This window comes from Bremia lactucae, linkage group LG17, assembly GCF_004359215.1.
Source record: "Bremia lactucae strain SF5 linkage group LG17, whole genome shotgun sequence".
Lineage (NCBI taxonomy): Eukaryota > Oomycota > Peronosporomycetes > Peronosporales > Peronosporaceae > Bremia > Bremia lactucae.
In genome coordinates, this window is record NC_090626.1 from 239,019 (window position 1) to 261,869 (window position 22,851).

At 45.9% G+C, this 22,851-nt stretch overlaps 8 protein-coding genes across 8 annotated transcripts; 3 read left to right on the forward strand and 5 right to left on the reverse strand.

Annotated features, from left to right (window-relative positions):
• Nucleotides 1-42: 42 nt before the first annotated feature.
• On the reverse strand, nt 43-2,154 carry CCR75_005934 (uncharacterized protein). Its single transcript, XM_067964008.1, has 3 exons — nt 1,830-2,154; nt 1,453-1,765; nt 43-1,380 (listed from the first exon to the last, which is right to left on the reverse strand). Exons 1-3 carry the CDS (start codon nt 2,039-2,041, stop codon nt 139-141), a joined length of 1,767 nt encoding a protein of 588 aa, XP_067823311.1. The 5' UTR covers nt 2,042-2,154; the 3' UTR covers nt 43-138.
• A 356-nt stretch (nt 2,155-2,510) lies between these two features.
• Nucleotides 2,511-6,184, forward strand: CCR75_005932 (uncharacterized protein). Its single transcript, XM_067964006.1, has 2 exons — nt 2,511-2,816; nt 2,914-6,184. Exons 1-2 carry the CDS (start codon nt 2,591-2,593, stop codon nt 3,036-3,038), a joined length of 351 nt encoding a protein of 116 aa, XP_067823309.1. The 5' UTR covers nt 2,511-2,590; the 3' UTR covers nt 3,039-6,184.
• CCR75_005933 (uncharacterized protein) lies at nt 3,225-5,015 on the reverse strand (the record flags this gene model as incomplete). Its single annotated transcript, XM_067964007.1, has 1 exon — nt 3,225-5,015. The coding sequence occupies one exon, from the start codon at nt 5,013-5,015 to the stop codon at nt 3,225-3,227; it is 1,791 nt and encodes a 596-aa protein (XP_067823310.1).
• On the reverse strand, nt 5,110-6,231 carry CCR75_005931 (uncharacterized protein; the record flags this gene model as incomplete). The annotated part of the gene is made up of 1 exon (XM_067964005.1): nt 5,110-6,231. One exon carries the CDS (start codon nt 6,229-6,231, stop codon nt 5,110-5,112), a length of 1,122 nt encoding a protein of 373 aa, XP_067823308.1.
• Nucleotides 6,232-6,355: 124 nt separating this feature from the next.
• Nucleotides 6,356-6,766, forward strand: CCR75_005930 (uncharacterized protein; the record flags this gene model as incomplete). The annotated part of the gene is made up of 1 exon (XM_067964004.1): nt 6,356-6,766. The coding sequence occupies one exon, from the start codon at nt 6,356-6,358 to the stop codon at nt 6,764-6,766; it is 411 nt and encodes a 136-aa protein (XP_067823307.1).
• A 191-nt stretch (nt 6,767-6,957) lies between these two features.
• CCR75_005929 (uncharacterized protein) lies at nt 6,958-9,387 on the forward strand (the record flags this gene model as incomplete). Its single annotated transcript, XM_067964003.1, has 1 exon — nt 6,958-9,387. One exon carries the CDS (start codon nt 6,958-6,960, stop codon nt 9,385-9,387), a length of 2,430 nt encoding a protein of 809 aa, XP_067823565.1.
• A 12-nt stretch (nt 9,388-9,399) lies between these two features.
• CCR75_005928 (uncharacterized protein) lies at nt 9,400-10,551 on the reverse strand (the record flags this gene model as incomplete). The annotated part of the gene is made up of 1 exon (XM_067964002.1): nt 9,400-10,551. One exon carries the CDS (start codon nt 10,549-10,551, stop codon nt 9,400-9,402), a length of 1,152 nt encoding a protein of 383 aa, XP_067823566.1.
• Nucleotides 10,552-10,818: 267 nt separating this feature from the next.
• Nucleotides 10,819-11,733, reverse strand: CCR75_005927 (uncharacterized protein; the record flags this gene model as incomplete). The annotated part of the gene is made up of 1 exon (XM_067964001.1): nt 10,819-11,733. One exon carries the CDS (start codon nt 11,731-11,733, stop codon nt 10,819-10,821), a length of 915 nt encoding a protein of 304 aa, XP_067823561.1.
• Between the last annotated feature and the right edge of the window lie 11,118 nt (nt 11,734-22,851).

Below are 22,851 nucleotides of genomic sequence, written 5' to 3' on the forward strand. Positions count from 1 at the left end.
ATTTGTTTTTACAAAGCATTGTGTTTTCTCAAAAGCCTAGAATTTTGCTATGATCAGTGAAATGTATTTTTAAGTGATATGTGGATTATCTGTAGTAAACTTTATATTCATTTCGTGCGAAAAATGGCTACAATAGCGCTAGACGAGAAATTTGTTACTAATTTCCTCGTCGACAATCGACAAAGCCTGTTCTTCCATTAAATTTACTAAGTACAACTCCAACGAAAGCAATTCAAACGAAAAGTCTTCAGTTGAAAGATGAGGAGTACAACTTCCTAACTTTACCGTTTTCAAGGTGAAAGGTATGACATCACTGACAGTAACGCTAGCAGGAAGCACCAAAAGAACGGTAAAAGTTTTTGTCTCCAATAAGTCATGTACGCTGATCCAATCTGAGATATTATTCAAATCATTTCCCGCCACATCAATGACTTGAAACGAAGACGTGACAGTCATTCCAGTGAGAAGAAAACGAGGTGGCATATACGTCCTGGCAAATACTAGTGGCACCGAACCAATCAATTGTCGAGACCGATCGTCCATGCCATTAAAGTGACAAGAAGATGTCAGCAAATGCATTATTACACCCTTTGTTGGAGTGGAAGCAATAGACGAGAGGGATAAAAGCATTGGCACGATCCCACCTTGATGCAAGACGCCAAAAAAAAGCGTCAATGTTAGATTGAATACAATCCATAAAAATTGGCCACTTTTGGTGGATGTTACAAAGCGCATCATTCCAATATTGCCATTTAGAACTGTAAATATGTACAGTGGAATCATAATTGGCAACAGAAAACGGGGTTCTTGATGCGGAGCAAGCGACAAGCAAGCTAATGGAAAAAGAACCGAAAGAGTGCCAAAGACTGAGCGGTTTGGAAATCTTTGCAATACGAAAGCCACAAACAATGGGCCAAAAAGCATTGGCATATTGACAGCAAAGTGAGTGAATCGCGGGTGGACGCCATGGAGCTTTAAATTGTCGTATTGCGTATTGTACAATAAATTATTGAAAGGCGCAATAACTGCATTTTGACGAATGTTTTTTAAAAACATCTGGTCGAATGTACCATGGAACAATTCGGGACGATAATAGAGCGTATCCATGAGTACAAAAATTATACCCCAGCTTATAAATGCTCCGACTCCTTGCATGACTACAATAATTGTAGCTACAATGCGGCGCACAACAGAGGGTGAGGTCGCAAGTTCTTTTTTTCGTGAGGCATGAATAAAAAAAGCGTCTTGTTGACGAACGAGTTCCACTCCAAGCGGAAAGAAAAAGACCGGAAACGTAAATCGCGTAAAGACTCCCAACGCTAATAAACTCCCAAGAAGAATGGTTTGCGCGTGCAACACTCCGAACAATACTCGCCGAGTCTGCTTTGACAATAAATTAAAACATTTAATCAGTATAAACTATGTAAAGAAATTCAAAATAGTGTACACTACCGGTTTAATGAGGTACAACACGGCAAAACACAACGCAAACACTAGAAGTTCAAACGTATTGGAAAAAGGTCGACACAAAAAGAGCAGTGTTGGCCACGAACTGGCAAATAGCATTAAAACCATTTCCTGCTTTTCTTGTAGAATTGCCACCTTGTCATATCGACTTAGCTTTCCCACGACGTGAAACAAGACTGCATCGATAAGAAAAGATGCAGCACACAGCAGCAATCGCGGCGTCACCAACATAAGCCACCCCGTTAATTTGATGCCTACTAGCTCAAAGACTTTGAACGGAAGTCCTACGACCAAAGCTCTTTAAGGATACAAATATCAGAAACTTGAAGAATAACCTATGATTGAACATAATAGATCCTTACGGAAACAGGACGGAGCGGTTGGGAGTGGCCAATTGAAACTCCCACGGAACAAATAGTTCGCGGCGTAGAACCGAGTCAGTGGGCAGGAAGTGACGAGCCATAATTTCCTGACTCTGAAAATACTCGTCTGGATGTATCATTCCCAACAGTAGCACGCTGGCTGCCACTCGAAGCACGGCAAGTGAGGCATATACTTTTAATTTTCGTCGCATTTAGTTGCGCTAATAAAATATCTCGTAGCTTATAATACTTTATAAAAGGAAAGATTGTAAAAGTCGCAATTTGTGTAATGCAACATTATATAATTCGATTAGTCCCTAATTCATCGCAATTATTTCGACAAGTTTTCTGATTAATACGAGGCACCGCGAACATGCAGCTATTGTGACTCTAATCCTCATTGAAGAAAAATAGAATTCTTTAACGTTTGAGCGTTAATAATAGTGAATATTTCGGTCAAGCTGTCATGATAGCTTGAATTCAAATAGAAACTAACTTCGGGAAAGATGAAATTACCCAAATGGGCCATTTACTTTAAACTTTATTTTGCTAAACTTCAATTTTGTTTTGCCCAATTTTCCTTATGTTGCTGAAAACATACGTACTTAGCAAGAACATCCATCCACGTGTCTAACTACCAACTTGTCTTCTACACGCACTTCAGGTACTCGAGTCCTCATGCGTCACCTCTGACATTGCCACTAATTATATTCATCAAGTGTTGCGCCATAGACCCTGTAATAAAAGTGTAAACAAGCGCTATGGCAAAGACAACGACGGATGCAAGCGTGGGATCGATCCTAAGCGACTTATGCGCCAAGTACGACAAGACGACACCCAAGAAGATGAAGCTCATTGACGGCTTTCTGGTTTACGTGCTGGCTACAGGCATTCTTCAATTTATCTATTGCGTATTGGTTGGTACTTTCCCATTTAATTCGTTCCTTGCCGGATTCGTTTGCACCGTCGGCGTCTTCGTACTCGCTGGTGCGTGTCAAGAATTTCTCTATAAATCACAAACCTTCCGCGCGCTTCTTGTTAGTCTAACGTGTATATTACTTTCCCATTATTTCATAATAAACAGTGTCGCTTCGTATGCAAATCAATCCCGACAACAACTTTGGCGATCGCACGGAACAGCGCGCATTTGCCGACTACCTTTTTTGCAACATTTTGCTATTCCTCGTGGTATTCAATTTCATGGGCTAAACGACGCTATTAATCGCAGTTGCCGTTGGTTGTTTAAAACATGATTTAAAACCAACACAGGCTTGCAGCGAGGCGAAATCGACAACTTATAGATATCACGTTATGCATTTTACTAAAAGCTAGCAGGCCTATGGCAGCTTGCTGATTGGTAAAAACTAATATCGTATAATAAACTTCTCGTAATCATCATATGTTCATTTCTTGTCGGTAAAACCACGACTCGCTGCAAAACGCAAAAACAGAAATCCAAAGCGACACCGGCAACGCATTGGTTCTTGCCGATGCCATGAGCGTCATAAGCACGCCACGACGAAAGCTTGGCGGGTAATGCGCATGACTATACGTACTCCATTGTCTCGTGGAATCCAAGATGATCAGTGCAAAGGTGCCGTGCTCGCTAGGAGCGAATGCAAATTCTTCTTCCGTATTTCGCCAAGATCCTCGAATCTCGGCACCATGGCTACTCATTTCGGCAGTATACGTATACCTACCCACTTCGTGTTTCACCACATACCGTTGTCCGTACGTAAGACGACGAGGGTTCCAGGATCCTAATACGGGGCTTGTTTGGTCAAAGACGCGCTCTCTACAATGACCCACAAGCTTTCCACCAGGAAGCAATTGCAGCTGGAGAGTAAATGCGTACTCGTATCCGTCAACATCAGTGGCACATCCGGACAATTCGTACTTACCTGTAGTAAATGCATTCATGACGTCGTCGTCGTCATCATCAAGCTCAGGACGTGACTGACCATGGTCTACAAGAGCATGTTCGATTTGTTCTATCTTCACGGTGATTGGTGTAAATTCCACTCGAACGAGCTCCAGTTCAAACTTTCCACGACCTCCTTCGTACCCCACGGCGTGCCCGTCGTCCACATTATACCAACTCCCGCAAAGCCGCTCACGTCTCTGAGCATTGTTTTGCTTGTCAATTGTGCTACTCGGTGCTTCGTTTCCATCACTACCTTCAATTATCACAGCTCCAGTGTAGCGAAAGTGGCCCACGGCTTCGCGAACACGATACTCGAGAACATATGCTAAACGATTAGCTTGCCAGCTACCACTTAGCGGGCAAGCTTGCGGTTGCACGACTTCACGAGATGTACCACGAAGGGTACCATCTGGCAACAAACGTAATGTGACGAGACATTTATCTTTCTCTAATGTCATAACCGACCGAGAGCGTCCTCGTCTTCGATTCCTCTGCCGCGGCGTAACCCGAGAGGTAATTAATGACATATCACAGGTTGTAAACCCTTGAAACTCATACTTGCCCGGTCGCAATGGGTACAGCAACGATGGAAGTCGGCACTGTCTCTTTGCTGCCAGTCCCGTCCGCTCCTCTGCTTCCTGCTGACGTCGATGCTTTTGAACTGGCAGCAGCTGAAACACATTCCATCCTTCTTTGTTTACTACTTCATCGTTCGTCGCTACAGTAGGTGACGGCGTTCCATCCTGTGTTTGGCCACTGAGAAGACGCCATGTACCCAGTGCTGTAACATTTGGTGCGAGTGGTACATGTAAATGACACGAGAGAGAATGTCGGTCTACGTGGTGTAACCTTTTTGTAACCTCAAATACACAACAATACTCGGCCGGTGATGTGCCGTTACAAGATTCAGTCGACGAGCACGGCGACAGGACCGCCTCCTTTAAAGGAACAACGTGCGCATAGCCACTAATGTGAGCAACAACTACGCCATCGGGGTGTTCAGCAATCACCCTTCGACTGCGTTTTTTGCTACTCATTACTTCGCGCGATACTGGTTCTACCGGGCGACGGGCTTCACCTTGCAACGTTCCGTCAGACATGATGCGCAACAGGACGCGACCCTTGTCAGCAAGAGTACCACTAATGCAGCCATCGTAGATACGTTCTAGAAGTAGCACTGGTACTGAAGGCGTCTGGTTAAAAGAGCAGTGGGTTTCTGCTGCATTCGAGGGGGGGATCAAGACCACGCCACTTCCTTCCATATCTGTTTGGTTGAGAACTTGACAACGTAATAAATCATTGGGCTTGTTGATTTAGTGAGAACATGGCTACATCAACTACCCTATATTAAGCGCATTAACTCGGCGAAAACCAATCATACCCACAATATACTATTACGGAACTCCACAAATGATTGGGCAAAATGCTATTTCGACATGACGCAAGCAACAGGAGCTTGACGCACTCCTTAAACGTCGTGGGATAGTCTTTATGATAGCCTTCACTCCAAACTCGCACAGCTTGAATCAATTGAAGCTCCACAACACCGCGCTCGGCTTGGATAGAGACTTCATCAAGCAAATCCTTGAGCACAAGGAGCTCGGAATTCTGCCATGTGCCTTGAAGACTCGACGAAAACGGGATGCCACAATAAATATACGCATGCCTATTGCCAAGCATTTTATACTGTAGCAAATATTTTAAGTGACTGCGAGACCACATGCCAGTCAGTGGGCACTCTTGTGCAAAAGGAAGCTCTCGAGATGTGCCAGAAACCATTCCATTAGCCTGTAATGTCAAGCTCACGGCACACTCGTATACGAATGCATTTTCAGCAATTGTGATCCCTTGCATTTCATAGTGTCCAGGTGTCAGTGGGTACAATGGATTCTTTATGATTTCTACTCTGTAGTCCACAGGTTTTAGTCTAAAATCCTGTGCTTCGTCCATACTCTCACTAACATCCAGAAACCATCCGGACATGCCTTGATCGCGTGATAGGCGACCTACACACTTAATAATTTGTGACCATACACGTTGAGAACTTCGGTTCCATTGAATAATTTTAAAATGCACCATGTAACTTAATGAGGACATAGGATCTTGTGGTCCTTTCATTGGCAGCTCTATCAACGCTCGTCCATCAAATGCGGACAAAGTGGTCATTATGTCATCTTCAGCCTCAATCTGAGCCCTTTCGAACTCGATTCGAGCCATGTCGTCGATAGGTATTGATGCGATGGTCATCGCATCAACATTATCGTCGTAATCATCGAATTCTTCACTGATTGTGGTCTCTTGATCGAAACCAATAGTTGGATCACGTGAATTAAATTGATCAGGAAACACGATTAATTCAATGTCAACACGCAAGCTGTTGTCACTGTAAATCTTAAACGTGAAGCGGTGAGTTTGGTGCAAAAAGGAGAAGTTGCCATCGCACTCGAAGATATTCACCACGTTCGTATCACCTGCCATACTTAAAAATAATGTAACCACGTCTATATAGCCAAGACCAATTGGACATTAAATGAGTTAATATAATTGGTTATAAATACTGCGGAAACTGTAGCCACTATAGCATTTGAGTGGAAGCAGTAAGATGGATGACATGGAGTACGACGACGCGGGTCATCGTGACATTGAGGATGAAGAGATCCCAGAGGACGAGATGGAGGAGGAAATGCCGGTCGAAGACATGTTTGAAGGCGGTGAGGACGTCGGTGATCAAGAAAATAAGCTGCAAGTGCTTGATGATTCGCACAAGCAGCCCAATGCGCACCGCATCACTACGAGGTACATGACCAAGTATGAGCGTGCCCGTGTGCTAGGAACGCGCGCATTGCAGATCTCGATGAATGCGCCGGTTATGGTCGACATTGAGGGTGAGACGGACCCACTGAAAATTGCCATGAAGGAACTACGTGAGCGCAAAATTCCAATCATTATTCGCCGGTACCTTCCTGACAACTCATTTGAGGACTGGAGCATCGACGAGCTCATAATTGAGTAGCATTTTAGGTAGGTAATTGACTTAAGTACCTGTACACAACATCTTTTTACATAGAATATGACCTAAATCATAGCTCGACTGTTACAATATTTAATTTAATAGCAGATTTAATATATCCTACATAATCGCTATTTTTTCGAAATTTCAGAATTATCTCCCATCCAGTCGTCTCATTTAGCTCGTCTAAAGCCATGGTGGCTGGAACCCCGGAGCTTGAGCTGCTCACGCCACCAGCACAGGCCGCATTGCCTTCCTCTCCTTCAAAACTGACGTCTGCCACGCTCGTCTACTCGCTCGACGGTCAATACCTTTTCCAGCGCCAAGCTCATGTCCTTCGTGTGCTCAACGCTTCAACCGGACGAGTTCTGCACGAATGTGTCCGCGAGAACTCGCAACAGACCGTCTTTGCCCTCGCGTTACACCCCACGACGCCTCACGAGCTCTTTGCTGCCTACGACGACCACACGGTCGTTCTCTGGGACGTTTTACAGCAGAAAATCAAGACCGAACGGCATGTTCCAGGTCCAGTTCATTGGATGGCCTCAAGCCGTACATGTCCCTCTTTGCTCTTCCTGGTGATCCAACTCGATGCTCAAACATGGCAATTAATCGAATTCAACCATCAAAATCCCACGCGTCCTCGTGTAGTGTATCAGCACAGCACACTAGCGTTCCAAACCGCTGCATTCCAGAGCTATGTAACCGCTTCATCCGACGTCACGGAACCCGGTGACTTGCTCGTTCTTCTCGCAGGTTCCAAGCACATTGCACTCTGGTATCCCACTCATTTAACCAACGACAAGTCGACGACACCACGAGCCTACACGCTGTATAAACACAAGCACCGATACGCAGTAACATCCGTCGCACTTCATCCAACGCAACGAGAATTTGCAATTGGCAATCAACGTGGCGAAATCGTCACGTGGACTCTCGTATCTACACGTGCAACAATGCATTGGCACGCCCACACGGTCCAGTGCCTGGCATACGGTCACAAGGGACAGTCGCTTGTTTCGGGAGGCGAAGAGTGCGTTCTCGTGTCGTGGGACATTGAATCCGGTCGACGAACGTACGTGCCGCGTCTTTCGTCGTCAATACACACGATTCTAATCGGTCCAGACACGAGCAACTACGTTGTTGAGCTCGCGGATCACACGTTGTTTCAGTATAATACAGTCACCCGTGTCCAAACGTGGTACGTTCAAGGCCTTGGTCCAGCCAGTACACGTGTTCAAACGTCGCTTCCAACACGACAGCTTGTCTTTGATCCCATAACATCAGCCATTGTACTCCATACGGCGTCAAGTACGGGCATTCTCCAGCTCTACGAGCCGTATTCAAATCGTGTGTGTGAACAAATTCACCTCTCGGAACGCAATCACGTGACGCGTACGGATTTTGAAAAACTTCCGAAGTTTCAAGCCTTGATCACCTGCATTAGTGCGACGGGTCAAGTACTCGTGACGCTCTCAAGTCCTTTAACAGCACCACAAGGTGAGCATCAAACCCTTCGATTCTATACCCGTCGTGTCGATGGATCCTTTGTCGTTCAAACCGCAATCGATGCACCTCATGGAGCGGCGTTTGTCATCAAGATGGCGTATGCGTGTACGCAAAACATTGTTGTAACCGCAGACGAACATGGGACATTCAAGCTATGGCACCAAAACGACGTGTCTTGGACATGTGATGCCGCAATTGCGTATCGAAATGAACGGATTACAGCCGTTGCGTTTGCACAAGATGATTCGTTGCTTGCCATTGCATATGGGTGTCAAGTTACACTCTGGGACGTCTCGACCCATGCCCTTCGACAGGTTGTTGTATCGGAAATGGCTTGTCGCATTCGTCAACTTGTGTTTGTAGGACAAACGTCGCCCTTTCTTGTGCTTGTTACAACACAATCGATTCAAGTATGGAATCTCTTGTCGCTTACACTTTCGTGGCGCTATAGTGTTCCAAAAGGCGTGGTTGTGGCGCAAGATTGTCGTGATAAGGAACGGTTTCTCGTGTGGTTTTGTGTCAATCAAACGACGTGTGAAACGATGGTTTTAGTGCTTGAACCTACGACGTCAGTGCCAGTGTTGGTACGAAAGGTACCGAAGCGGATTTGGAGTGCTGGATTTCATCCCAAGACGGAGGATATTGTGTTTGTGGATCATGAGACGGGTATTTGGCGGCTTCATGGGTTACATCCCGTCAATAGAATGGACAATTGGCGTCATCAACAACTTGACATTATGGATGTGACGTGTCAAGACAAGGAATGTCCATCGAGTCGTGTCGCGTTACGAAAACGGAATGTAAAGCAAGTGGACGAGAGGTGGATGGGAAGTGCGTCGAATGCGCTGTTTGATGCCCCTGTGCACGTTCTTCCGTCCATGACGACGTTGTATCGTTCGTATATGGACACGATGTTATTGAAACAAGCAACAAAGGAAACGAAGACGAGGAGTGACGAAATAAAACAGGAAGAGAAGGGTTTGAAGCCACGTGAAGGGATGGAACAGGAGAAGAAACGACGAAAACGACCGGATGAGGCGACGAAGGAGTTATACGAACAAATGTATTGCAAATTACGTGCTTCGGTGCAACGGAGTAAAGCCCGTCGTGTTTAAAACGTCTTGGGATCAAGTGGAATCATTGGGTTGGACAGTGGAGGTTTTGAAGAGGAGGAGGGCGAGGTTTTCACTTGCGACGTGGACTTGAGTGGACTTTATGGAGCGAAACGATAGCGCAATGTCGAGTTGGTATGGGTGGTGTTTGGAAGCTTGAAAGACCAGTGTTAGTGAAGAAGACGACGGGAAGGAGAGCTGGACACTTGATTCGATGATATGCGCGACTTGGACGAGATATGTTACACACGTGTTGGTTTCGTGGGTTTGATAACGAGGAATGTGCAGTTTGATGGCTGGATGGACGTGATTGAGCGGGTTTGGCTGGGATTTCTTGGTTGTTTCTTGTAGCGATTGAAAGGCGTTTGGACTTGATTCTTGCGGCGTGGAGAGATTGATGAAGTTGTGCTTGTTTTGCACGGATAAAATAGATGCACTTGTAGGAAGGTCTTTTGCTTTTGTGTTGTTGTTCCATTGTTTTTTTGATATTGTGGTCAGGTGTTTTAAACTCGTGGTGTGGTGGACATTACATTGTGTGGGAGTCCCGGATTTGTAGGAAACGCCTTGCAATACAATATATTGTCGACTGAGGACGGCTTTTGCTGCATGTCGGGATACGCGTAAATTTGCTTCAATGGCTTCGAGACATGTCTGAACGACAAGGTCTTGATATCCGACACGAGTTTGTGCGTACTCGAGTACGTGCGGGTGAAAACATACGTCAAAGGTTGGGACTTGATGGCCTCGATGATCCAATTCTACGCGCTCTGGACCTACCAAGTATGGAATTTTCCAGGATGTCTTGAATTGTTGATTTCTTGAGCCATGAAAATAGTTATTAGAAGGCTCGATGGTGGGATTACTGCATACATTAATAAAAATCTTTTGCGAATTGTCCCACGTGGTTTTAACGACAAAACCAGGTGTCGGTTTGATCAGCTGATTCGAAAATAAAACGTTTTCGTCGTGCTCACGTTGGGCAAACGATTGTTCCTTCTTAATCTGGTTATTAGAATTCGACATCTCTTGCATGTACTCATCTAATAGCGATCGTAGCAACGGATCTTTCATAGCTACTAAACATTCACCATGCTCTTCAGGAAGTACCTTAGACTCTGCACTACGTCGTTGCTGGCGCACAGCTGCCTCAGGAACGGAACGTTCCATTTCCCCTCACTTGGAATGTCCGCAACTCGAGACTTTTAAACTTTTTGTGGCACTTTAATTCTTATTGTGTGGCACAACGAAATACTACAGAAAAAGACAATTCTTTTTTTTGCTAAGAATAAAAAAAAAATCGAGCCAAATGCATGACAAAATTGCAAAAAGTAGAAAAAAAACATGTGTTAATACTTCGTCGTCACCATACAACGACATTTTTCAAAAAAGCACAATTCCTCGCCAAAAAAACACATACATTACATTTAAGAGAAATCAATGAAACAAATGATGTTTCTCTCGTTTGCGTTTACGCAACTTCTTCTTGGCCACGTCTAAATTCCGATCCTCCCATTTGCTTTTACTTAATTTCACCGGTCGATTGCCAATATATTTACCACTCATTTCCCGCAAGGCTTTGGCACAATCAAATGGGTCCGTAAAACTCACAAACCCATACCCACGTGATTTATGGGTCAATTTGTCTCGCACGACCCGCGCACGCTGGAACGACGGATACTTGGCAAAACTATGCGCGAGCAACTCGTCACTGACTTCGTTGCCAAGGTCGCCACAAAAGAGGCGAAAATCATTCTCTGGCCACTCTTCGAGTGTCAAATCTTCCCACACTTGGCCTCCGGCAAGGCGCAAGTGGCGCTTTGGCGTCGTTTTCGTGCCGTGGGTCTTGGCGGCAAGACTCGCGGCGGTGCGCTTGGGATCGTACGCATATACGCTTTGTTGTCGATTCATCATGTGCTGTTCTTCAATCGATAAGATACAACCCGTGTCCATATTTACACGAGGCTCGAGAGACCGATAAGTCGCCCCAGACGGGAGGGTGGTCGACGCAATTGCGGCAATTTCGCCTGTTGTACCAGCTGGAAAGCCGCTAAGTGCGCCACGATGGGCTGCGACGTCGTCAAGTGTGTTAAGGAGTCCAGGTCGACCATCCGCGATTTCGTAAGAGCTCGAAGGGACCAAGTCCGACTTCTTGACAGGAGCAGGACGGGGTGGAGCGATGTATACCGTAGGTTTTATTTCGTGCTTCGATTGAGACGAAGTGGAGGAGAGATTTGTTTCATTGAATGGAGATTTGATGGTCTCGGAGCTCGTCGTTGCGTCGATAGGCTGCTGTTCCAGCGACTGGAGCTCCGCCTCAAAGCGCGCAAAGGCGTCGTCCAAGTCGGCCATAATGGTGGAGGACTTGTTTTGTGTGACATACACACTACACGATATTTAGATTCTTTTCTTTTAATTCTCAGGAAAAAGGAAGATTCGTACTGTTGACAGTTTATTGACAATTTTTTTCCAATGACTTTTTCTTAATGCGAGCGAAAGGTATCCCGTTACGTATATAGTATTTCTTACAAGAGGAATAATTAATATTTTATTTAACATGGGAGGAAATAAATAAAGAAATACAAAATTATTATCTTGTAATTCTGACTGAAATCCTTCCAATGTTACCAAATTTGATAATATTGACGCAATAAGACAGCAGTTCTATTGATTGGTTAATTTAAGTTGAAAGTAACCCCGCCAATTGTCACAAGACACGATTGTGCGGTGTGCAAGTAGGCGCTATACATAGTTAGTTATAAATATATAATAAAGTCAGTAGAAGAACTTAACGTCGTCGCTGATGCCCTTTCATGCCGGCCCGATTTTGAGCCGACTGCGCAAATCAACTGTGAGCATAAGGTCTTTGTTGCAACAATAAGTGTTCAGTCGTTAAAGTTAATCGACGACGTTAAAAGGGCTTATTAAGAAGATAAGGGCCTCAAAGCAATCATGGATTACCTTAAAAATCCATCCCAACAATCCTAGGTTGGCCTCCGTAATAAAGGACTGCTACAGTCAGGACGAACATCTTCGCTTGCTGTGAGATCACTACGGCGGAAATAGGTCCTCTTTTTGTCCACCTGAAGGTGAAGCTGAGTCGCTTTAGTTTCAGTGATGGCCTGTTATGGCTTCAGGTGTCACGTTGTGATCCTTGAAAAAGTATGTCCCTTATGACATAGATCTCAAGCTAAAATTACTTCGCGAGCTCCATGATGCGAAGCCGTGAAAAGACATTCTTACGAGTGTCAAATGAATTTTGGAGTCCATACCTAAATCAGTTAGTGACAAACTTTATTCGCTCTTGGGAAAAGTGTCAGCACATAAAGCCTACACAGTCCAGCAGTGTGCCATTGAAATAGCTGCCGATTCCAGCTGAAGCCGGTCAATTTGGTCTTATGTTTGGCATGCCGCCTAACCACAAGGGTCGGGCGCGGCTCATTGTCGTTGTAGACAGACCGAGCAAAGTGATGCATTTAGCTCCATGTAGCACCACAATCTCAGGCAAAGAGGAAGCGCTCGTGTTCCTAAAATAAGTTTATCGACTACACTAAATGCCCGACTCCATAAAATTGGACCTGGATCCGCGTTTTACGTCGGGTTTTTGGCGTCATGTGTTTGAGCTGCTGCGCAGCACTCCCCACATGTCAACAGCCGATTATCTCTCCTAACAGAATGGGCCATTCGAGTAGTGGCGGATGTATTGCGCACAGTAGCGACTTTTAAGTATGGAGCAAACAATTGACCTTCGTGAAGTTCGCAATTATTAACAGTTCTTAGACAGTACGGGTGAGACACCAATTTACATAAACGGGCTTTGCCATCCTCACGCCAGTCTTGATTGTGCGCACCCGATTTAAGTGAGGGAGGGCCCTTACTACGCTCGGTGCGTAGGAGAAAGAAGGCCATAGTTTAGAAACGTTCCCTGTCAACCCTGCCTGTTTAGCAGTGGTCACGATGTCGTTGTGGAATCACGGCAAGAAGTGCCCGTGCTCCTAGATGATAACGACGTTTGTTATTTAATTACTTTCTACGACCGGCCTATCCGCAAGGGCATAGACAAGTTTGATGCTAAAAGTGTGAGCGAGGCTCTACGCTATGTGGATGAGCGATTAGCCACTACGAGAAAAGTCGTTGATGCGATGACAAGCGCACAGGACAACCAAAAATAGCATGCGAATCAACATTGTCGCAAACAATGAGCGCATTAAAATGGGAGACGAAGCACTCTTGAGTACTGCTACTCTACCTCAAAGCTGCTTATGTATTACCTGGTAGTTGTGTAAGAAAATATAGCAAGGGATCGTATGACAAGAATAATATTGAAAAATATTGTGTGGAAAATCATGCTATGTGGCTTAGTCGGGTAATGCATGTCAGTGCCACTTCACAGATCACCGGTTCGATACCCGGCAACGAAAAAACGTAAAACCTTTTGGGCCTGGTGTTGTGTTTCAACAGCACCGTACTGCCAGACAAGGACGTCACCCATTTTGTGGTGGTCTACATATGTGGGAAAGGGGGCGCAGCGAGCCATAAGAAAGAAATAACTGTAGAATAGAGATAACGGTAGGCTCAAGATAAACTCAAAATATATCTAACTTTCCGGTTTGCAATCTCGACCGTAAGTCTATCTTCAAGCTCATAGGATAACGTAATTTAACAGGGTATGAGCTCAAGCAACGACTCCGATTTTAAGATTGAGCCCTTTGATGGATCAAACTTCGTGCTAAGAAGCTACAAGATGAAGATGTACCTCATGTCGAAGGGGTTGTCGGCAGTTGTCTCGGTGTAGACGCTTCGAATGCAGTAAAAGAGCAGCAATCGCACGCTGCAATTGCGCTGAATATGAGTGATGCAAAGTCGATGAACATTATCAACGCGACGACGGAGGGAGAGGCGTAAGGGAACATCGCGCACAAGACATGGCGAATCGATTTGGCTGAAGGAAAAGTTTGCCTCGCTCAAGTATACAGCTTCAAGCATCAGCTATCACGGACAGAGCTTGAAGATCTAGTCTTGAACATGAACAGCGCTAACTGTGGGCAAAGTGAAGAGGACGTATGTGCGGTGATGCGGAGGAGTCCACCTGCAAGCAACGAGAGCTTCGTGCAGGCATTTTGCATGCCGGTGTCAAGTTTGAATTGCTGCGATCTTGTGAGCAAGCTGATTGCTGAGGAAGTACGACATAAGGATACGGCACAAATGGAAGAAGCAACGGCTCTTTATATAAGCAAGAGAAACGACAAGCAGCACCCGAAGAAACAGCAAGAACGGCGTGCTAGAAGACCGTTAGGAGCGTGTTTCAAATGTGGCAAGGTCGGCCACTATGCTAGAGATTGCCGTTCAAGTCGTGGACCAAAGAAACACGAGAAGCGGGACACGACCACTCCAACGTCGCATTTAATGCTAGCGAACGGTCCGTCAGCGGCTGCTGAATTATGGACTGTGTCGCATCGGCACATATGTGCAAGGACCGAGCATTTTTTTGTGGAGTACGAAGAAGTGTGTCAGGCACGCAGTATATTAAGCGCGAAGAGTGATGTGAAGCTCAAGGTCATCGGCCATAGAACGGTGTAGCTTCGCGTTTGGACCGGGCATGCGTGGATCGATGCTCGCCTCGAAAACACTCCCCATTTGTTCTCGCTTACGGCTGCATCAACGCGAGGGATGACAGTAGAGATCACGCGCAACGAGTGCGTAGTAAAGCGGGGCGGGGAATCAGTTGCCACTGGGAGGAAGCAGGGCTTTCTGATCTACCTCAGCGACGTTGGTGCGGAGTGCCACGTTGCCGAGTACGAGAGCGAGCTATGGCACAGAAGACTCGCTCACGCATCGTTCGGAACGATACAAGCTATGATCGAGGACGGGAAATCAAAGGCGCGGAAATGAAGACCGACGTCTTATGTGACGTATGCGCGACATCTAAGCAGGTGCGCAAGTCATTCAAGGCAAGCGAGGAAGACAAGAAACTCAGAGAGAATGTGCATTTTGACGATATCGTGTGCTCTGACGTGCTTGGACCAATCACTCCAGCTTTAAGATCCGGCTTCAAGTACATTGTGAGCTCCATCATGATGAAGAGCGGGGTACATGACGGTTTACCCGTTGCAAAAGAAGAGTGAAGTCATGAGCGCGCTCGCAAGGTTTTATCGGGGGACTAAGATAGCGTCTGGAACTAAGATCAAGGTTTATCGAAGTGACAACGGTGGCGAGTGTAGAAACGCGGCAATGGACAACTTCTGCAAAGTGAAGTATATCAAGCAAGAGCTCACGGTTCCGTTCAATCCTGAACAGATCGGCGTAACAGAGAGCACGAATAGAACTCTGGTGGGGATGACGCGCTGCATCCTTAGGGATAGCAATCTCGACAAGTCTTACTAGTGCGAAGCGTTAATGGCAGCGGCAGACATTCGAAATGTGATTTCGAACTCGTCGAACAAGAAGTAAACTCCGTACGAGATGGATTTCAAGCCGAAGCCACGCATCGATCATATGCGCGTGTTTGGTTCACAATGCTACGCGCACGTAACAAAGGAGAAACGGAAGAAACTGGACGATTTGAGCGTGAAGTGTTATGATCTTGGCTACGCAAAGGATCACAAGGCGTACCGATTTCTTAACGCGGATGATGGCTCCATCATAGTTTTAAGGAGCGTGACATTAGCTGTCATCCCATCTAGGGAATGAAAAAGCAAGATGATCGAATTATCGACATCATTGAAGATGTAGAAAATTTGAAGACGTCGACACTTGACGACAATGGTGTGGAGGTCCCAGCAAATGATGAAAGGCTTCGGACTCCGCCACTTCGAGCTTGCTGCGATCCGATTCGTGGTAGCCAAAACCAGTCCGCCAGTTGTAGTTGAATCGGTTCCAGTTAGTAGGCAGGTTCCTACTCGAGCATCAAGCACGCCCGGGGGAGACGGCAATGAAGAGTGGATGGTGCGACCAATTCGAAAGAAACGCGGTGTGGTGCGCTACGAACAAGCATTCCCCAACCTACGCCGTGGCCACTTCAATTTGGACGATTTAGAAGGAGAAGACTCGTTTTATTGCTTTGTTGCAGATTGTGATGGAGAACAAGCTTCAAGCTACGAAGAAGTATTAAAGAGTAAGAACAAGAAGCAGTGGCTGGAAGCGATGAAGAGTGAGATGCAGTCACTCAACGAACATAGCACATGGGCGTTAGTGGACATGCCACTGAACAAGAAGGCTGTTGGCTGCAAGTGGGTATTTCGGATCAAGCGCGATCAAGTGGAAATATTGTCAATTTCAAGGCACGATTAGTTGCGAAAGGATTCACGCAACGACCTGGGATCGATTTTATCGAGACTTTTGCGCCAGTGGCACGCAAAGAGTCAATCAATACGGTGTTGGCAATTGCAGCTGCTGAGGACTTGGAGGCAGAAAATGTCGACGTTGATACCGCATTCCTGTATGGAGAAGTTGATGAGGAAATCTACATGGACCAGCCCGACGATTTTGAAGATCGACAAAATCCGATGAAGAAGTGTTTGATGCAGAAAGCGCTGTATGCAACTAAGTAAGCGGCGCGGCAGTGGAACAGCAAACTGAATCAGCATTGGGAGAACCAAGGATTCAAAAGCACTTCAGCAGATCGGTGTGTGTTTATTCGAATGTCAAGCGGGGAATACAGCATTATCGTTATTCCGCGGACGACCTAATCCTGTTTGGTATAACTAAGGAGCATATCACGGACATTAAGAGTGTGTTCAAGCATGAGTTCAGCATCAAGGAGCTTAGGGATCTCAAGTACTGCTTGAAAATCGAGATTCACCGCAAGCGCGACGAATGCTGATCAAGACGAACCAGAAAGCATACATCAGGCGACTCGCAAAAAAGTTCGGAATCGAGAATTGCAAGGACGTGCACACACCAGCGGACAACAACTCGAAACTGGTGAAGATGCCTGAAGAGGAAGCGTATGTACCGAAGTTTCCGTTTCGTGAGCTGGTGGGTGCATTAATGCACGTAGCGACTTGTACACGACCAGACATCGCGCATGCGGTTGGCGAAGTTGCCAAGTTCTGTGAGCGCTAGGAGAAGTCACACTGGGTGGCAGCCATGCGAATTCACAAGTACTTGAAGACGACTAAAAATATCAGCATTGTATTAGCGGCGTTAACAAGGGAGAGATTTCTGGATTCGCAGACACAAACTAGGCAGGTGACTTAGAAACGCGGCGTTCAGCGAGAGGAGACGCGTTCTTCCTGAACGGCGGTACGATTTCATGGAATTCCAAGCGCCAACCAACCGTTGCGCGTCAAGCACTGAAGCAGAGTATATGAATTTGTACAGCGCAACTCAAGAGGCAGTCTAGCTTCGAAATTTAAAATTGGACTTGGAGTACAAGATGGATCCGGCGACGACGATTTTTCAAGAGAACCAAGGATGTATTGCGCTGGCCAAGAATCCTGTCTACCATTCGCGCACGAAGCACATCGACATCAAGTTTTATTTCTTGCGTGAGAACGTGGCGAGTGAGGTAATTAAAGTGGAGTACAATCCGATGGAAGAAATAATCGCGGACGGGTTGACCAAGGCTCTTCCAAGAGACAAGCATACCAAGTTTATGATGGAAATTGGAATGGCGGCATGAGTGCATCACTTCGAGTGCACATCAAGGGAGAGTGTTGAAGGTTGGTGTTTTATCGAAAGTGTTGCACTTTATGCATATGCATGTATAAGAGAAATATAGCAAGGATTCGTATGACAAGAATAATACGGATAATGTGTGTGGAGGAAAAAATCATGCTATGTAGCTCAGTCGGGTAAGGCATGGCAGTGCCATCCCACAGGTCAGTGATTTGATACCCGGCAACGACAAAAGTGAACATGCGGGAACTGGTGTTTGAGGTTCACTAGCACTGACTGCCATATAGTGACGTCCCCTATTTTATGGTGGTCCACATATGTGGGAAAAGGGGGCGCAGTGAGCGATAAGAAAGAAATAACGGTAGGATAGAGTTAACGGTAGGATCTAGATAAACTCGAAATATAACTTACTTTCCGGTTTGCAACCTCGACCGTAAGCCCATCTTCAAGCTCATAGGATAACGTAACTCAACAAGTCCAGCTTGAACTCAGATTTTATGAGCGCATCATTCGCTAATCGAACGGTCGCCTCTTCTCGCTAGCCATCCTGGCTAAGCGAATCCGAACGGTTGGATGTCACTTCTATGGCATTGAGCAACGCATACGTTATCGAATACAAATGCGACAAGCATGGGCATGTTACGTCTCACTACTATGCCAAAGTAGCTGCTGGTGCTAAAAAACATTTCATGGACTCCCTACCCAATGAAACGATGTGAAGAACCAGTGTGCGCGGCGCATTAATTCTGCATCGACCACTGACCGACGGCTAATACCAAGCTGTTGCCGAGTAACTGATAAAGGATTGCTCCTCAACTAAGGCAATTTGGACTGCCTCTTTCATCGTCGCCGGCACCTTTCTAAAAAAGGTCTGTCGCGATGCCGTACGTATACCTAGTCCGTTCATGAACGTGGGCACCTTAATGTGTTCCACTATCAGCCCCACAGCAATAAATGCCGACAGTGAGCGCATTTCCTGCACATTCTCTTGCAAGAATCACTTCGCCTGATGCGCTCAAACGAAGCGATCATAAAGCAAAACTCTGTCGATCGGCGGCTGATACACGGCGCGAATCTTTCTCTCAACGACCACCCATAAATGAAACGCCTTAGCAAATGCCATAAGCACCGAGTAAACCCACTGAGGCCACTGTGCAAACAGGACATGGCGTACGGAACCATCTGGGTGTCGTCCTAGATGAGTTGCGCCATTCCGTATGGCTACACAGCTAACAGCCAGTGGACAATCGTGAGCGCTGCAGTCCCATCGAACTTAAGCGGGTCTATCCGAACAGATTGCGGCTTACAAGGCCGGGCAGAGAGCATCTTATCAGTCCTGTAAAGGGCCTTGTCCTAGCCTGCTCGTGCCTAAGCTCATCCTGGCTCTTAAGGACGGACCCTGCCGCAGCATGGCTTTGTGCCTCGGACCGCGCCCATTCGCTGTCCAAGCACAAACGCCTCAATTTCCTCTAACTGAGCAACATTTTGCTCAGGGGGAACTTCCCAAGAGCCTCGCCAGGGATTGCTAACCAATACCTGCGCCAAGTGCTCAACGACCACCCATCGATACTCGGAGAGCTAAAGGAAATGCGCCCAATCGATATTGGGGCTCTCTCATCTTTACTGACACGCTCAGAGAGACGGGTCGTGGGAAGGTTTACATGTGCTACGTGGGTGCTTATCAAGCGGCATCGCACTACAAAGCACACACCTTCAAGCGCAGCAAAGAAGCTGTTGACCGTCGTCTGTCATGTGCAGTGAGGCAGTTTGCGGGCGCCATAGGCGGCCTCATACAGCATTTTTCTTCTTCTCACAAGTGACGTCACGGAAACGGGTGTCCGTCTTCTAGTGCGCACTGTGTGTAAGAAAGTAAGTTCGTGAACGATTTATATTCAAATAGGAATTAGAACTAAACCTAATAGACCCAATAAATAGATGCCATCTTTACAGATGAGCATCTCTAACTGGCAAACGTATTCAATTTTTATACGTCAGCTCGCAGATGACGTCGGTCCCAGACTTCTTCCTATTTAATGTGAATTCACCTGCCTGTATCACAAACACAAGGGTGTGTCACAACGTGGACCTCAACCGAGTGACAGGTCAACTAACATTACACGAATTAATTACCCTCCGACAAGTATTCTTAACGGGCGTGCAACATGAGACAGTTAGTCCGTCAGATAGAAGATGTGTAACAGGGCACCCTGCTAGTACTGATAATCCCAGACTTTTTTCCTATTTAATGTGAATTCACCTGCCTGTATCACAAACACAAGGATGTGTCACAACGAGGACCTCAACCGAGTGACAGGTCAACTAACATTACACGAATTAATTACCCTCCGACAAGTATCCTTAACGGGCGTGCAACATTAGACAGTTAGTCCGTCAGATAGAAGATGTGTAACAGGGCACCCTGCTAGTACTGATAATAGTACTAGTCAACCTACAATGATAACAGTGAAGGCAGAGCGCCTCGACTACATCACGTACGGGACGAGCAGAGGAAGTTTTTAAGTAGCTAAGAAGTCTTAGCTAAGCTCGTTCCGAGGTGATTCGAAATCGAGAGAAGCCTCGTACTGATGGTACAGGCGGAGACGCCCAGCATAAAATGAAGGATGCGTTCGCATACTATAAGGCAGCTCGATTGTGTACGCATTGCCTTGGCGACGTAGTACACGATACGGGCTGATATATCTGGGCGGTAGTATATTACTGCCCACATTCGCCACTACATGTTTAAGAAAGTTTATCGTAGACAGTAGGACCAGATCATTAACATTAAATGAAAGAATGTTTGCTTTTCCATTTTTGTCAGAGTTCCGTTTCTGTCAGTTTACTGCATCAGCGATGGAATCCTGTACGGATTAGGTTACTGCTTGTCTAGCCAGCAGGAATTCTCCTGCTGACTCGGATTTTTTTTCTTCAGTGCGACGGCTCGTACTGCGGAGATGTCACTCTCCTCATTAGTATTAACATTATTGTTCTCACTAATACTATTATTTCCAACGCTGAGTCTTTCAGCATCGTTATCATAGTCAGTAACCTTCTTTTCGCTACTACTGACTTGCCGTATTCAATATTAATTGAATCAACGTTGGTATCCTTTGCATTAAGCGTAGTGTCAATGCGTGATGAGGAAGTTCTAGATTGCTCTTTTCTCGTGCGAGTTCCCCTCCCCTTGAATATAACTCACTTTTAACAAGTGTGGTAGACGCGGATGGTGAGCCGTTCACGAAAGACGGTGTATGCTTTGTAGAAGCATGCACTGAATTGTTGACGGCAAATTATACCGTCGGCATGAACTTGCTCCAACTCGTAAAAGAGTGGACGTATCGGCGAAGTATCTCTTCATGGATTCGATTTGCACGTTATGTCTGACAATCTATTTCAGGATGGTCAGAAGTTGACATTTTCAAATGTGTTTCAAGTGAATTGAGCACATATTTCCAAAACTCCGCCGTGAAGCTGGGGTCTCGATCTGAGACCAGTTCACGGGGAAACACATGGAGTCGAAATATCCTGTCAGAAACGACACGATCACAGCCTTTGGCTGTGATCGACTCCGTAACTGCAGCAAGATATACCATCTTGCTAAACGATCAACAAATACAAGTATGCCATTATTCTTGGGATCGTCTTCGGGAAATCCTAAGACGAAGTAGATAAATACGGACTGCCAACACTCGGTAAAAAGGTTAAAATTGGTGCAAAAACAAGCCGGGGCATGAAGAAGACGTGACGGAGCACGGAATGAAGCCCTGGGCTTAACCCGTTGAAAACTTCGCAAGCAGGTATGTACTTGCGGACGAACTCATACTGGCGTGGCCAGAAGAAGTAACGACTTATCGTGAGATAAGTCTTTCACGTCCACGATGACCACTTATTGGTGCATTGTGGCACTCATACATGATGCGTAAACGCAAATCGCTATGGGTCGGGATGACGACACGAGGTGTGTCGCTATCAATGGCTGTGTAGTACAGTATACCGTTGCGTGTTGTGTGTCGATTCGTTAAGGATCGGTACAATTCTAGCAAATTTTTAAGGATTGTTGTAATTACTTTTTTTTAAATAATCTATTTATCTTTTAAGAGCCGTATCTTCTTGAGAGGCTTTTCTAACGTCGTCAAGTAATGTTGACGACGGAACACTTATTGTTGCTTCAGTGAGCTCATGCTCAGTGGGCTTATAATGAATATTGTTTTGCGCAGCTAGCTCAAAATCGGGCCGGTTCGAAGAGCATCAGCGACGACATGAAGTCATTTTAGTTTATAATTACATGGGGAAATTGTTCTCCGTGAAGAAAGACAACCATCTCGCTACCTTTTGCGAGATGCGTGGACTGTTCACGGCCGTGCATAGAGACGCATGGTCCGTAAAGACAATGAGTGGTCTCCTTTTCAAGAGATAGACCCTACCTTAGCCAGTGTATATTTCATTCCTTGTTATGCACTGGATAGTTGCGTTCAGCTGATTAAAGCTGATGTGAACGACGCATTATGCGCCGTTTATGTCTTATCGAATTAAGGCACAGCCGATTGCAAAATTGCTGGCGCCACAGACCACATGAAATGGCTGGTCGTGAAGCTTGAGCTCTAAGGCTTGAAATTTTGCACGTCCGGATCAGTTGGACATGCCAAATTTCACTTTCATCGCATCATCTGATACGAAGAGCTTCAATGGCGTCGTCTAATTCGACGAGCCATTTTTAAAGGGAGTCGCTTTCGACTTCCTTGAACTAAAAAAATTCTAAATAAGCTTTTGGGTCCACGTGAAAGCGTTGGCCCGCTAACAGCATGTAAATGCTGCTGTCTCAACAGTTACAACTGTTGAGCACCCTGTTTT

What these genes read in the sequence shown, in the direction of transcription:
- CCR75_005934 (XM_067964008.1), bottom strand. Translation starts at nt 2,041, where the DNA reads ATGCGACGAAAATTAAAAGTATATGCCTCACTTGCCGTGCTTCGAGTG. An exon ending in AACCGCTCCGTCCTGTTTCC is followed by an intron (nt 1,766 to 1,829) that starts GTAAGGATCTAT and finishes GTATCCTTAAAG; the next exon opens with AGCTTTGGTCGTAGGACTTC. An exon ending in TGTTGTACCTCATTAAACCG is followed by an intron (nt 1,381 to 1,452) that starts GTAGTGTACACT and finishes TTGTCAAAGCAG; the next exon opens with ACTCGGCGAGTATTGTTCGG.
- CCR75_005932 (XM_067964006.1), top strand. Translation starts at nt 2,591, where the DNA reads ATGGCAAAGACAACGACGGATGCAAGCGTGGGATCGATCCTAAGCGAC. An exon ending in CGGCGTCTTCGTACTCGCTG is followed by an intron (nt 2,817 to 2,913) that starts GTGCGTGTCAAG and finishes CATAATAAACAG; the next exon opens with TGTCGCTTCGTATGCAAATC.